General features: G+C 42.0%; 2 protein-coding genes across 3 annotated transcripts; one reads left to right on the plus strand and one right to left on the minus strand.

Moving 5' to 3' along the window:
- Positions 1-8,504: 8,504 nt before the first annotated feature.
- LOC133929212 (uncharacterized) lies at positions 8,505-9,998 on the plus strand. The gene is made up of 3 exons (XM_062375921.1): positions 8,505-8,879; positions 9,333-9,560; positions 9,639-9,998. Exons 1-3 carry the CDS (start codon positions 8,611-8,613, stop codon positions 9,646-9,648), a joined length of 507 nt encoding a protein of 168 aa, XP_062231905.1. The 5' UTR covers positions 8,505-8,610; the 3' UTR covers positions 9,649-9,998.
- A 2,210-nt stretch (positions 9,999-12,208) lies between these two features.
- On the minus strand, positions 12,209-15,861 carry LOC133929299 (protein DEFECTIVE IN MERISTEM SILENCING 3-like). Of its 2 annotated transcripts, XM_062376117.1 has the most exons (8): positions 15,727-15,861; positions 15,416-15,511; positions 15,196-15,310; positions 14,321-14,555; positions 14,006-14,197; positions 13,590-13,910; positions 12,857-13,076; positions 12,209-12,581 (listed from the first exon to the last, which is right to left on the minus strand). In XM_062376117.1, exons 2-8 carry the CDS (start codon positions 15,458-15,460, stop codon positions 12,498-12,500), a joined length of 1,212 nt encoding a protein of 403 aa, XP_062232101.1. In that variant the 5' UTR covers positions 15,461-15,511; positions 15,727-15,861; the 3' UTR covers positions 12,209-12,497. The 2 variants fall into 2 exon arrangements, with proteins under 2 accessions (XP_062232101.1, XP_062232021.1); XM_062376037.1 differs by lacking the exon at positions 15,727-15,861 and having other exon boundaries at positions 15,416-15,716.

A 15,861-nucleotide genomic window follows, 5' to 3' on the forward strand; every position in this document is an offset into this window, starting at 1 on the left:
CCCCGGGGTGCTCACCGTGCTCCAAGTCGTTGAGAAGCGGACTGGTAGCTGGTGGAGAGTCGATGTGTTGATGGCGGAACAGCTCGGCTTTGGCTCGGACGGCCTCCCGTCGGGCTTCCGATGAATGAACTGTGGCACCATGGCGTCCTCCTCGAGCTCCTGAGCAGCACGCGGGCAGCGAATCGACAATGGCGAGCTATGGTGGAAAGAATGGCGACAATGGCGGCAAAATGGGGAAAAGGGGGGTGGAGAGAGGTCGAGGTTATGCTATTTATAGAGGGAGAGGGAGCTGGAGAGAGGCGGTGTGGCTGCTGACATCACGGAGTCGACGGTGGCAGTGTGGCAGTGAGGTGGCAAGGTGGCGTCCACCATGTCTCCCGTGGGATGGGCACTCTGCGGTGTTCACACGCGTGTGCGGGTGCAAAAGTTGTGTAGCGTAGAGTCATGGGCGGAGAGAGATGAGAGAGCGGGAGAGGCGGAGGCCGGCAGAGATATTTTCCCTGGAGGAGGTGGCTGCCACGGTGGCGAGCGGCGCAACATCGTGCTAGAGGAAGAAAGATGAAGGCCGAACAGGCGACGATGATTGGATGTGCAGCACGTGGACAACCAGCAGCAAGCTGGGTGGGCCGAGCGTGCGGGAGGGAAAAGGAGAAAGAGAGTCGTGCTGGTTGGATGGGCTGAGATAGAAAGGGAGAGGAGGAAATTCGGCCTGAGGAGAAATGAAAGAAAAGAAGGAAAAGAAAAGGAAAAAATAGGAGGAAGTTTGGAATAAATTCAAATGGAGTATTTGAATTTAGTTTTGACCTTGGATTAGGATCAACTCATTTGAGCATATTTGAACTACGATTTGGACTTGGATCTTGAGATTATGAAGATGATTTGAATCAAAGAATTTGAATTTAAATTGGATTTGAACTAAATAGAATCTAAGAGTAGATTTGAAATTGAGAGACATTCGATTTCAAATCTCCACACAAAGAACCATAAAGATCTTAAACCAATGCATATGGACCAATTTAATGCAAGGATTACTTTGAGATTGATTCTAGTGCACTTTGGAACACCTATTCAATTTAGTACACTTAATATGTACGAATATATACATGCTGGTATATATACATTCCTATACATATTTCCTTAAGCTCAGTTAGCCTAAGTGATCGTAAAAAGTTTTAATTTGGAGTGAAATTTTCAATTAATTAACCTGTTCAAACTCAGGATGTTACAGTATACACCTCTCTAGTTCAATTTGGTTGAAACTTCATATGTTGCGTGCAATTTAAATAAAACATATTCACTTGTACAGATTGTTCAAGCATTGGAACTATAAAGGGAGAAGAAAAGAAAACGTTAGGTTTCTTGCCTTGCTGGAACATCTTACACCTCCATCCGAATTGGACTGATAGGTTATCTTAGAGAAAGCAGAATACCACCTCCAAGTCAAGTCCGAGTACGCCTACTCCTAGAACCAACTAAGTCGGTATGATGATGGAACGGATGGTCCTACTCCAGAAAGTGATCCCTTGGAAAGGCCACTTGGTAGGAAGGTAGAGAAAGAATGACAACGAGGTAAAAGTTCTTACTCACCATCTGGTAATCTTTATATGGAAGCATTAGAGAATATGTGGTCAAAGAAGAGGTGGAGGCTATGAAAGAGCTTAATAAAAAGAGCGGTGTGATCGAAGATATGCACTAGAAGCAGAGAAGATTGCAAATGATAGGAAAATGATTGAAGTAAAGGAAATGGAGCTAGAATTTAGGAGAAGGATGGAAGTTGAGAGAATTATGAGTATGGACATTACTTCTATGAGTGAGCCACAACGACAATACTATTAGAGCTTACAAAATGACATCATTGCTCGGGTTGAGCTACTTCATTGATATTTTGTTGTATGAATTGTTATGTGGATCATCATTGATATTTTGTTTTATGAACTCTTATGTAGACCATCATTGATATTTTGTTGTATGAACTCATATGTGGTCCATCATTGATATTTTGTTGTGCAAACCATAAAATATTAAAGCTACATATATTAACATACAATATTAAAACTGCATACATTACCATATAATATTAAAACTACATGCATTACCATACATTATTAAAGCACTAGACCCCTCCATAATGTTGCCATAGGTGTTTGATAAGATCATCTTGAAGTTGGGAGTGAGTTTCCCTATTTCTAGTCCCATTATGAGTTTGAATAAACTGCCACAGTTCAGGCGTATGCTCATGAAAAGGTTCCACTTTTCTCCTACTTGATCGTAATTGAAGTCTTTTGGTCCTTCCTCTCACTCATCTTCAATTATCATGTTATGCATGATGACACATGCTGTCATGATTTGCTAGAGTGTGTCTTGATCCTAAAATCAAGCTGGTCCACGAACAATAGCAAAACGAGCTTATAGAACTCCAAAGGCTCGTTTCACATCCTTCCTACATGCTTCTTGATCTTGGGTGAAATGTTTCTTCTTATTGCCTTGTGGAGATGGTACAGTCTTCACAAATAATTCCCATGGAGGATATATGTCATCTGAAAGTTAATACCATATTGTATAATTATGACCATTGATGTTATAATTCACCTCTGGTGCTTGCTCTTTGGCTAACTTTGCAAAGAGTGGGGAACAGTGACGAGCATTAATATCATTGTGAGACCTTGGTAAACCAAATAACACATGCCAAATCCAAAGATCTTGTGAAGCAACGGCTTCTATAATGATTGTTGGCTCGTGCACATGGCCAGTATACATACCTTGCCATGCAGCAGGGTAATTTTTTCACTTCCAATGCATGCAATCTATGCTCCCTAGCATTCCTAGAAAACCTTTTGCCTCACCAATTGCAAGTAATCTAGTTGTATAATTTTCATATAGTTGTATCATTTTTGTTTGGAGATCTCAATACTCATCTCCAAAGATTTCAACAATAACTTTGACAAACCTTTTAAGATTCTCTATAGCAGTACTTTCACCAATCCGAATGTAATCATCCGTAGCATCAGCTGATACTCCATAAGTTAGCATTCGAAATGCGGTGGTAATCTTCTGTACAGGAGATAACCCAAGACATCATCTATATCTCTCTTTTGCACAAAAATAGTGATCATGGTCTTCTATAGCTCGCGCTATGCAAACAAATAGAGAACGAGCCATTCTAAACCTACATGGAAAAGAAGAATGAGCCACAGACAAGAGGATACAAAAAAAGGAGAACAAAAGCACATGGACTAACTGCAAACCTGCACTAAAAGATAGTTAGGCCGTAGGTAGGAGCCTCTGAAGAGTAGCCTTGGTATAGCCTACAATGTCTGACTTCTCTATTACGATGAATTGCCTAATGTCCAGGCACAGAACCACCATGTCGTGGAGTATTTATTAGCTCATATTGATTGTGTGCTAGCTGCTAGAATGAGTTCATCATCATCATCCGAGGATGACGATGACAACAGCGAATCCAAGAGAGATCGATGACTCATTTTGCTATGGTACAGGAGAAACAACAAGGTGAATGGCTTGGAGAAATAACCAGGCTAATGGCATTACATATATAGACCCAAAAAATATAGCCATTGAAAATATAGCTGTTGCAAAAAAAATTATTTATAGGATACTAATAAAATATATGTGAGTGGAATTTAGGGAGCGAGATTTATGGAGTTGGTCTATGAGTGTAGAGAAATAGATAGAGAATCTTTTAGAGAAGCTCTCTCTATAAAGATATAGGGAGCGAGATTTAGGGAGTCGGCTGGAGATGCTCTTAGGTTGTTTAGTTAGAACTCAGATTATCCTCTTAGTTTTTTATTTCTGGCCTCATTGAAAAATATTTTCATAATGGACTTTACCAGTCAAAAACTAAAAGAATAAGGGACGTTAAGAAAACAAGCCAGCTGACCTTTCAAAGGATTTTTTACTTTTTTAAAAAATGAACAAGCGGGAAATCTACCTATTGTATTAAAGAAGTGTTAAGTTCAAATGGACAGTACACCGCCCCCAAAGGGGGGATAAGGACCACAAACAACACAACCCCAAGAAACACCACTGGAACACAAACACCGAACAACAACTATACCACAAAAATGATCAGATACATGAAATTGTGATAAGTTACAATCACTAGACAATACAAACCACCTAAAAAGAATTGAGGCCTAAGAAACCGCCAAAAGACAACTGGACAACAAGATCCCAAAAGACGTGACCATCCAAACTCACGAGGGAGTCAAGGAGACTTTGCAGAAGCAGCTCCCTAAGATGATTCGTGTAGCCCTCTATCACATCTTCATTCAGTTCTCCATCTTTCGAAAGATGTCCAAACTCTTTAGCACCTTTAAATCGGATTTCCTCGTCCTAGATCTAGATGGACTAGCTGTAGGATTGAGAGTAGCGACTAGAGAGGGATGAATAGGTGCATCAACAAATTTCTTTTGAAATTGATGGCTTTCTCCTATTCGAACACCCAACGCACCTCTACAAGAGAATCACAATAGAACACAACACAAATACACAGCAGAAAAACTACACCTACCCAGAAATTTCGGAAACTCCGGAGAAAGATCAAAAAACCAAACTAGAAGATTCAACAAAAAGTGAGTCTCATGGTTGGAATCGAACACCAGGTTCCACATCAAACTAATCCATGACTCACCCCCACACAAAGGTTGAATCTTGAGAAAAGATCACTTAAGGAACAAGAGATGAACACCAAGTGAAGAAGATCTCCAAGATGATGGTCTAAAGGTAAGGGAATTTAAAATCATATCACATATGCATGTGTATGTGAATTTTATGTCTTTAGCATCAAGAAGAAGAACATCTTAAGATGTTAAAATTTCAGCTCAAAAAGAAAAATGAAAAACAACACCGAAGAGAAAAAAACTTGCACACAAGGCAAGGGAACCAAGAGAGAAAAACTAGAAGGAGGAAAATTCAAGCATATGAAACAAAATAAACTTCATTACTCAAAGAGGTCAACTCTATTTTAGGCGGATTACAAATATTTTCATCTCAAAACTCTCACTTATTACATAGGCTAAGCATCAATCCTCCTCTACTCTAAAACCCTAGCACAATACTCTCATATGGATGGCATAAGGGGCTCAAATGGTTGATTCATCCTCTTCTATAGCCCTACCCCTCTATTTATAGCTCAAGTTTCCTAGCTTCTTTCCAAAATACCCCTCTCTTGTAGTACACTTATATCTACCACCGAGCATATTTTAGTCCATTTTCTTCTCTATTCATCGGACGGTTGCAACGCCTTTACGACTTAGTTTCGCCTCAACGCAAGCTTCACGATGGTGTCACGTACTCATCCAGTCCTCACATAGTTTTGATGTCAAACTGTGAAACCCTAGCACGTTTCTCAAAGCGTGACTAGTCGCTACTTGCTTCCACCTGAAGCAAGCACTCCGATAATGATGTGTGTCCTCTGTCTTACGATCTTGATCACTGGTAAGTCTCTCCCACTCCCGATCCTTCAGGTCGTCTTGTAACTTGCACCAACATCCCCTTCGTTTGACTTTATCAATACGCCATCTTTATTCTCTATTTCATGATTTGCTTGACCTTTATGTGTACAGCTAGGATCATCTTTGACTCCACCCGGCCCTCCTTGATCATCTAGCACCAAGCACCCGCTTAGCCCCGGTCACCTGTCGTTGATCGTCAAGTTGCATCCGTCATCTGCACACCTTAAAACAAGCAAACACATTTCTCCAAACTCCAAAATATCTCTAGGTTAGCACAAAATCAAAAACTTTAACTCAGAGCACATCCTGCAGAAATCATGAACACCGGATGTTCCAGTGTGTTTTGCTCCTAAACACCAGACCATCCGGTGAGTGTAACACTATCTGTTCCTGAAAATTTTTGCTCTCTGCAAGAAAATGTCCAATGAAAGCTTTAAGTGATCTCATGTCCTAATCGGATAATTTGGTGTGTGCTAATCCACCGAACCACCCTTCTATAACCTCTATGCAATAAAAGGCCCGGTGCATTCTCCGGTGTTCACAATCTCAGGATCGAACTATCCAACGTACATAGTCAAACTTGGCATCAAAAATCTCCTCTCTGTAGAAAATACTCTGGCGTTCTCAAAGTCCATCACCAGACCATCAGGTGTTTGCTTTCATTTCTGCTTCAACACTAAAAATGCTCTGGTGCTCACTTCACCGTAACACCAGATGTTTCGATGAGGTATAATTTTATGGACTCTAAGACAGTCTGCTCTAAATCAAACTTTGGTTAGCCATAAATAAGATCTCTCACACACAAAAGCTCATGCCAACCAAAATCATTTCAAACCCAACGTTTTCAATGACTCATCACATGCAAACCAAGGCACATTTCAACTTGGTTTCTCACTAGTAGTCCTGCGTGAGATGATCTTCATGGATGATTGCTTGATTTGTGGGGACTCTATCTTGGGTGAGTGAAAATCCACCTCAATAGCACCATCAACCTTCCTGATCTTGTCCAAAGAGAGTCTATGATCAACCAATAGTGAAGAAGACAACTGGTAAGCATCTCTAAGGACGTCTAATTCGTTTGCACAAAGATCTGCATGGGAGGCCTTAGGTTGTAGCATTGGTGGTTGCTCGGAAGAAATCTCCCTTTGCTGAAGGTCGCCAATCAACTCCTCTAAGATATGTGCATCAATATCCAAAAGAGCCTCATATATATCATTCTCAATGGGAGTCTCTGCCGATGAAGCATCCACCCGAAGATTATGATTTTGAACATGGGAGTCCCCAAGTGAAGCATCATCTTGTAACTCAACTGACTTGCAATGGGGTACCAAAGGCAAAATCGGCTCTAGAAGTTGGTTGGCTGAGGATACTATTGAGTGACCCTCTGGAGGCGACAATGCAAGGTTGTTCGGATCGACAATGGCATGCGACGACTCCTTGATCGACTCAGTAATCACAACTGAGGATAATGACCTCAGTGTAGTGATCAACAAAACTTTTCTTCAAGGCTTGACTTGAAAATACCTCCATCATAAGCGTGCTGAGTGGATATGAAGCTTGTCACAGATTGCATGAGCAACTACATTCATAGGGATGGGCGAGCTATGTCCATCAAAGGACAGAAGCACCAAGCATCAACTTGATAGAGGAGATACCATCGTCTTTGAGAGGGCACCAGTCCAACAGTTCAAAGCAGGGATATGCATGCCTTGCTTCAGGGGAGGGAAAGAAGCTTCACTTGGAGATGGTGGTGGTGAAGCATAAGACAACACTGATGGAGAAGCACTTGACGAAGGAGCATTGCGCTGTGAGTATGGGGAAACACAGGGAGGGCCGCCCTGAGGATAGCCACGAGCATAGTAACCGAAACCCCAGAATCGAAGACAATGAAGTGGATTTTGACAAGTTGTCACTTGGTGCACCGTGGAGAGGCAATTGAAGCATCTGCCAAGGAGCAACGAAGGAGGATGAGGGGAAGGCGCCGGTGAAGTGCTTCACCACTCCTTCCCGCAAACTCAGATCCACTCATTGTCATCCTCATGCAACATCTCCCTATTGCGCATGAGGCAAGGGCAGCTCTGGCCCTCGCCACTCTTCTTCTCCACTAGATCTAGAGGACGACACAGTGCACATGCTGCCCTTCTCATTGATGTCTCCAGTGGTCTCTAGCGGCAAAGGGAGAGGACGCGGACTTCACATCCCAGATCTGGAAGAGGACACTGTCTTCGTTCGCCTAGATCTAGAGGAGGATGCGTCTCCAATGGCAATGTCCCAGATATGTTCTTTTCGCTATTTCAGCAAAAGGAAGGCAAGACCAAGACCCCAGAGGTAGAGATTGATAGTGACGATGAAGACAGTTGGGTGTTGTTCGGCGGCTCACCACCGACGCGTGCGAACAACCCACTCACTTGTGCCCAACAACGACTGGGATATCATGGTGACATTTGAGGAGGACTCGTCAGATCTGGAGGAATCCAGTGGCGACCCCCGATATTGGCGAGCGGGGGCAGAGAACATGATGGGGCCAACAATTGGTGGGGGGGGGGGGGGAGTGGAGCGGCGTCGATGGTCAATGCGAGGGGCGTTCGGGGACGTCGTTGGTGCCATGAGGCAAATATTGATGATTAAGTTTTTAAATTCTTATGTAGAAACTTTAGTGTACCTAGTCTATGAATCTTAAGGTGTATCTGAAGTTGTTGCGCAAGAGGCCCATTATTCATGGGGCGGCGCTGGCTACTATATCACCCGATATGCCACTAACATTATAAGTGACATTGGCATCACCGTATGTTTTAGTGGCTGTGATGATTTTGGAAGCTATCTAACAATCCTTGGTTGCTAGATGGAAGCGTGGTGCGGCGTCTTCGGTTGTCAAATGGGGATACGTGGTACTTCTAGGAGTGAAACGATTTTTTTTCCCTCTAAAACGAACAGATGAAAAAGTATAAGAGTACCATGGAAATCTCACCAAATCAAATCCAAAAAATTAGCCAAGAAGCAACACAACATCCACCGTTCATTATCCCACCAGAGAGTGGCCAGACCTCGTGGCCCCTAGCCCATCCAATCAATTTTTCTCTTCTCCATTTCCTGCCTCCCCTTGGCTCCATTTCTTTCTGTCCGGTCCAGGGATCCAATGGCAGCCTCCCTGTGGCTGCCGCAGCTCCCACCGCCACCTCTCCGCAGCTCCCTCTTCCTCCCAAGCAACCACTCTTCCTCTGCATGTCCTCCAGTGTACACGAAGCATGCGCCGGCTGCAGCAAGAGGAAATCTTCTTCTCTGCAACTCTTCGGGCGCCTCTTCGTCTTCTTCTGTGGTGACCAAAGAGCAACTTCAGGTACCTTCAGAGGAAGGATCTGAGCCTGCACTTGTTTGCTACAACTACAAGGATGACCCCAACTTCAGGTATCTTCTTCTATCTATTATCCACCTAGCTCTTCAGTGCCTTGTAGTCCTGCGCAGAGCACAAAGGTCAATATTGTTTTTCTTGCTGCAAAAGTGTGAAGTGGTTCCATGGTCTAGCGGTTAGGACATTGGACTCTGAGTCCAGTAACCCGAGTTGAAACCTCGGTGGAACCTCTTTTCGCTTCTTCTTTCTTTTTTTTGCCACTATTGCATATATACTTGTTGGAATCGGCCTCATTTTTTTTTGCGAAGTCTGATTTTCGTTGGTGTTTTCATATTAACTTTGAAGATTTCCTATGCCAATTCTAAGACAAGAAGAGAAGAGAGAGCCTTCCTTGTCGAAAAATAAGAGAAGAACATGCTGAACTGTTTGCATTGATACATCTGTAGATTCGTCTTCAAACCAATGCTTCTAGTGCCAATGTATTGATGGTGCACACCATGCATGCATAGGGGCTGCAAGAGTTGCGGCAGAGACGAAGTTGAGAGGGGCTGCAACGGCGAGGGGCGGATCCAGGGAGGCATAGCCGCCGTCCCGGGCTTGGGCTGGTGGCCGATCAAGGCTTACCGCCCGTGCCCCGGGTTCGTCGCATCCGGTGGCCGGTACCGGCGCCAGGGGCAAAGCATGGACGACGTTGCATCCGGCAGGGGAAAGAAAGTCTCTTCCGGCAAAAACAAGAAGTAGCGTCAGCATTGCTCACATCGATTTGAGCTTGTATGATACTAGCAGTTTATCTGACTTGAGCTTCCAACTTGCAGTGACAAATAATCCAGCCCAAGGAACTGCAGTGTTGATAATGGCTAAGGAGGCGGCATCTGCATCAGCTTCCAAATTTTGTTTCAGATTAGAATCCAACATGCAGAAATTTAGACCGTGTATCAAGCTCCAACAGTTTGCATGATCCAGTGTTCTCCTGGCAATCACGGTTTGCCTCTTGATTCCAAGTGCAATAGCAACATCGTATTGAAAGTTGGAACATCTGACTGTTCAAAACTTCTGGAACTGTATTGTCCTCGGATAGTGTAGCTTATTTGCCTGTCTAACTATCTACAATGGATCGTGATTGCTGATTGTCACAAGTATTGCTCTATTATTACCAAAATATGCTGCTTTTCGTATATGAACCTCCACAGTTCTGTCAATTCCATCATTGTGAATTTGCATTTATTTACGCCCTATCAGTCAGTATTCAACCACACGAGCAACGATGATTCAGCTCTAGATTTTCGAAAAGGCAAAACAAGAAACAAGGAGCCATTATCATGGTCATGTTAGCCAGCCTAAGGGTAGGTAAGAAAAACTAAGGTCATCTTTAATAGATACTTTAAAATTTCGTCCCCTATATTACAGCATCATCTCTTAATACTATTATAGTATCTTTTTTTTTATCTCCAACAGTTAACTTATTTTCTACCTTCCATTACTCTCCTCCTCCTCTCGGACCCATGTGCATACTCAAAGAACAATGATGGAGGCTTCCTTTTCTATCGGCATATTTGCCGCTACCGTTTCCGTGTCTTTCCACTCCTGTATCACTGTAGAGCCTGTTTCCGACTCCGTTGGAGAGCAAGCCGAGGCACATCGATCGACATTTTCAGTGCTACAGTACTTTACGGTATGGAAACCGACTTGGAGATGGCCTAAGAATGGCTATTTTCTCCCGTATCTGTGTTTCTGCACTGATAATCTGAACTCTACATCACGTTTCACACATGATTTGACGAAACAAAAGATCCAGCCACCATTCGGTAGGCTCTTTAACAAGTGAAACATGTTCTGAAAAGCTGATGGTGAAACTCATGTTATCAGTGTAGCAAAAATGATCTTATTAGGTTATGAATAGTGATTATTAATAGTATATTCATTGGGACTAATATATTTATCAAAAATATAGTTAGTAGATCTCATGGATGTCATACATGAAGAAGTCATCAAAACCGAAACAAAGTTCAAACTAAATTAAACAAGTCTTAGGAAAAATGATATCATCGGATGATCTGGTGCTCAGAACTTTATACACATCGGAGTATTCCTCTCGAGTGTGTTATACTCACCAGATGGTCCGGTGATGTGAGCATAAGCATGCCAGAGTATTTAACAGAAAGACTGATCTTCGAAGGAAACTGAAGTTACGTATACCGAATGATCCGATGTTAGAAGAGTAAGTATACCGAAATATTTAACAAAAGCTGTGTGAATAAGAGAAGGAAAGATTTCAACATATCGGATAGTCCGATGATGAAGAAGCCAACACACCGGAGTGTTTTACATGAAGATGTCAAAGCAGATGAACATCAACACACCGAAAAGATTCGATGAGCAGAGAGTTTATACACCGGACTAATTGCACAGAGAAAAAGTGGCTCGGCTTGGTGCAAGACAACACACCGGATAGTCCGGTGATGAAAGTGAAGGATACACCGTACAATCCGGTGTTCAAAATGTATTTGAGTGGAGTTCCAACGGCTAGGATCTAATAATGTACACACCGAATGGTCCGGTGCTTGTGTTATCATCAGATAATCCAGTGTTTACAATAAAGTTGAACAATTAGAGCAACGACTAGTTAGCGGGTTTGAGACTATATATACCCATCCACTCGGTTATTTGAATGTGAGGGAGTCCAAAGAACCTCATACGCACTTCAGAAGACATACAAGTCATCAAAGTGCTTAAAGTGTTCATCCAAGGCAATTAAGTATAAAATTTGAAAGTGATTAGTGCTAGTGGACCAAGGAGTGATCCAACCGTGTACCGAGAGGTACGCCGACGTCTTGGAGTCTTAGTGACATGTCAGCAACTTGTTGACCCTCTGACTTGATGTGGAACGACGGCAAGAAGATTGTGCAGGGACACAAAGACCATTGTCTTTGTAACTAAAGCTCTGAAGTAAATACAACGCATAAGTGACCAGAAAAGAAGTTAGTGGCAAGATCTCGCTTTGATGGCTCAACATACTTGAGGTTTTATCTGGATGACATGGTAACTTAAAAGCCGTGATCGGAAGAGGCTTAACGACCAAGAACATATCTTTTGTGAAACTCCAACATGAATTAGAAATGGATTATATGCCACCGATATCACAAGATAAAAATATCTTATACCAAGTTTATCTCTCTCTACCTCATTTATATTTCCGTATTTACATACTTGCAATTTACCTTACTAGAGTATGTTACAATTCTCTTACATGAGAGTAGACACACTTAGAGCACATTTAGATATGAATTAAGACAGGTTTATCTTGTAAAAGTTTTAAAGTCGTTATTTTTTAAATGTTCTAATTTACCCCTCTTGTAGAACGTCACCTTCACTCACAGCCAGCATGTTCCTTCAATCTCAATTTGGTTAGATAGGACATCTTCTATCCTCTTCCCTTTGACTTATGAGAAGATACAAAGAGCAAGCACAAAGATAAACGGCAGCGTAAGTCATCTATTGCAAACAGCCATGAACCAGACCCCCCAACTTCGACGCCAGATGGCAATCATGTACTTTCACCTAGTCTCACTTCCTGTCATTCTGCAGAAACTAACACCAAGATTGTTGCACAAAAGCAGTTGGTTGGTTCTGCAGGCAGGAAGCCAGAACATGCAGAATTCCCAACAAATCTAATGTCAGCGCATGTGGGAGGGCTTGGCTCCAAATGGATTACTTCCTGGAGTTGCTGGTGAACGAATTGTTGGTGAACCACGCACCGTCTGCAGGAAGAGAGGCCCAATGTCAGCATTGTCCATCCTTCTAGGAGCACATGGATAATAACAGAAATTTTTGCTTGTATCATAAAATGATAACAAGATTTTTTTTTAAAAAAAATGTGACGTTACAGTGTAAGTGCTAGAGCAGCACATGTGTGTATGTACTGCATCCAGTAGCAAATAGCGGGAAGCTTTGCTAGTATATGCAAAGATATTCCGTTGTATTATAATGAAGTAACCGAAGTTCTGAAGAGAATAAATTGGTATTGTAAATGTACCTGTGTCACTGCTGGTTGAGTGAGATAATCCATGAGCTCTTGCTTCTGCTTGCTGTATAATTCCTTAACTTGCTTCAGCAAATCTTCTTCTCTTTTCATATCCTCAAGAAACCTTTCCTTCTCCCAATTCTTAAGTTTAACTTGCTCTTCCATTTCAATGATAGCTTCAGGTAGACTTGAAACCTCAAGGCTTACAGGAAATTTTACTTCGAGATTTTTGCTACAAAAGTCATTTATAGTCATTAATAAAAGTGATGGAATTTAGCTTGATTATTGAGAATAATATTATACAAAAAAGAGTTAAAAATATAACAACAATAAAGGTCCAATCTAGTGCAAGCAAAAATGCATTTAGTAAACAAACCAGGGTAAAATAACCATATAGGAGAGTGGAATGCGTCTTTCAAGCATAAGAAAACATCAGTTTGGATTTCATAAAGATAGCTAAAAAGGAGAAAAAAGGTATTTACATTACATCTTAGGGTTTCACAGCATAATTTTACTGGAACTCAAATTACACTGCATTAATCATTACACCTTTCATGACTGACTGTAACAAGTAGCTCATGAAGAAAAATCATGATGTACCTAAATTACTCTAAATGGTGAAATGTCTACACTCATGAAAGGATACACAATTACACAATAATCAGGACAATAAGCAAAACTCAAACACTGTATGATCCGTCAACATTATCAAGATTCAAGAGATGTAGAAGGATAAATTGAATACCTATTGCCAAGGCAGAATGAGCCATTGGACCTCAATATACCACCATCTAGAGAAACAGCACCATCATTTATCAAAGGAAGAGCACGTTGTATGTCAGTTCTTGTCTTATAAACTTGTAAATGAGAAAACAGACTGTAAAACAAAGTTTCCCTAAGACCATGACCACTGGCTGTGAGGCAACTCAAGTGTTCCCGGTCCAAATGAATCATATTTACTGCAAAATCCAGAAAACCAGGAGGAGACTTCCCTCCAGGCAACCTTGGTCTATGCAAAACAAGCTTTCTCTGCGGATCATCAATGTTAACATCACCAGAAAATGGCCTGCAACATTTAATAATGTATAATGTTAAAGTGCTCATCCAGTTGATCCTAAAGGATAATAAGGTTGTAATTTGTAAATACATTAAAAAATGTACCTAATGTTTTCAAGACAAAAGACAGTGAATCTTCCATCCAGACATTTTCCAACTGAGCGACCCAGTCCATGAACGCCACTGCTCTTATCAATGACACCATCCTTATCATATTTTTCAAGACCCTTAACACCATCATAGGTCTTGCAAACAAGAGCAAGCATATTATCCATTCCCAAGTACTCCGAGAGTAGCCTACAATAAATTTACAGAGAAATAGATACCGACAAAAGTAAGCAAATAAACATATCATGTTGACTAAATTTGCATAAATTAAGGCACTAAAAATCTCGTACCGAAACAAGGAGAAAAAATGACCTGCTGAGGTTATCATCATTTACTTTTCCCAAGGTAGCCACAAAACCAAGAATATCTTTCATCAGTGGCATCTTTGACGCTAGCTGATAATGACGGACCTTCAGCTGGCATATAATCCCAGCTGCTGTCTTGTCCAGATTGAGTACACTTCGAATAGTACGCTGTTCAGCCTCTTGAGCAGAAGTATCGTTATTTGCAACGGCAGCCACTGACGAATGATAATTCCCAAGTTTAACTGGGAAAAGTTCTAGGTTCATTATACTTATAGAGGCATTACAAAAAAGTGTATGGGAATCATGGACTTCTTTCATCAACCATGCATATATAATATATTATTTGCAGGTTGTTATTCTAATGCGCCACAGCCATCAATACAATCAGCTGATCACAGTGTTAACAATAGGAAACAAAAGGAAAGTTGGTCAGTGAGGCTAATGCAAACATATTGTGAATTCGAATATGGTTTTTACACTGTTTGCATAAGTGCTGTTCAAACTTTCAATTTTCTATAGTCAAAGAGAAATATTTTAGTACATATGAAATGCTGCATAACATCCCATCCAGATATTTTTGGTACATCATCCATTCACAAGGATGTTCTCTTTAAATTCTAAATGACTAGATCTGGATATCACATTTTAAAACGGATCCCATTCATTCTGCCATCAAACCCCATGCATCACAAGCCATAGGTACCACAAACCACACAACGCAATACTTAAAATTATTACAAATCAGCACAAAACTAATGATGTGAGTTCAAATGATCTACATGATGCTACAAGTGTACAAGGTTAAGCAGCATTTTATCAGACAAGGACTTGTATAACCAGGAAGCTAACAAACCGATGGGCCAAACACATAAAACATCTTACTTCCCAGGTCGACGCACGCCTCTTCGACGGCATTGATATTGGACTTGAGGAACCTGATGTTCTCCTCATGGTGATTGACCTTGAGGCCCAGCCTCTTCAGTTCTTCCTCCATCACCTGCAACGCACATCCACCAACACCACCATTTAGAGAGCAGCAGCCCCGCAGCACATTGCAACAACAAAATTAAACCGGGAAAGAGGGCTAGCACCGGAAGCACACCTTGCTTTTGAACTCCACAATCTGCACCGCCAGCTGAGCGTCCATGCCGCGCTCTGCGGGTTGAGCCACCACAGGAAGGCGAACTAAGTGGCCAATCTGCACGGCGTAAAGAGGAAACAGCGGGGATCAGATACCCTAAATACGGTTGAAATGCCTTCAATTTAGCAGCGCCGAAACGAAATTTAGGAGGGAAAGGAATCTTGCAAGATATAGATACAAAAGGGAAGCGAAACGGATATGGTAAAAGCGGTAGAACTGGCAAGTTAATACGACGGCGGCGGCGGCGCTGGGTGTGGGAGAAGAGAAGTCACCACGACGCCATAGCCGCGGGGCGCGCCGGCGCTGGGTGTGGGAGAAGAGAAGTCACCGCGCCGGCGTTGCAGGGGAGGGAGGGCGGGGCAGATTTGAGATGAGTATGGGCAAATCTAAAAGGGAGGTAGGTTGGG

This window comes from Phragmites australis, chromosome 1 (genome assembly GCF_958298935.1).
Source record: "Phragmites australis chromosome 1, lpPhrAust1.1, whole genome shotgun sequence".
Classification (NCBI taxonomy): domain Eukaryota; kingdom Viridiplantae; phylum Streptophyta; class Magnoliopsida; order Poales; family Poaceae; genus Phragmites; species Phragmites australis.

Excerpts from the sequence above, each read along its gene's own strand:
- LOC133929299 (XM_062376117.1), bottom strand. The coding sequence starts at position 15,460 with ATGGACGCTCAGCTGGCGGTGCAGATTGTGGAGTTCAAAAGCAAG. Across the intron at positions 15,311-15,415 it reads TTGTGGAGTTCAAAAGCAAG|GTGATGGAGGAAGAACTGAA; the intron begins GTGTGCTTCCGG and ends TGTGCGTTGCAG. Across the intron at positions 13,077-13,589 it reads TCATTCTGCCTTGGCAATAG|CAAAAATCTCGAAGTAAAAT; the intron begins GTATTCAATTTA and ends TGACTTTTGTAG.
- LOC133929212 (XM_062375921.1), top strand. The coding sequence starts at position 8,611 with ATGGCAGCCTCCCTGTGGCTGCCGCAGCTCCCACCGCCACCTCTCCGC. Across the intron at positions 8,880-9,332 it reads AAGGATGACCCCAACTTCAG|GGGCTGCAAGAGTTGCGGCA; the intron begins GTATCTTCTTCT and ends ATGCATGCATAG.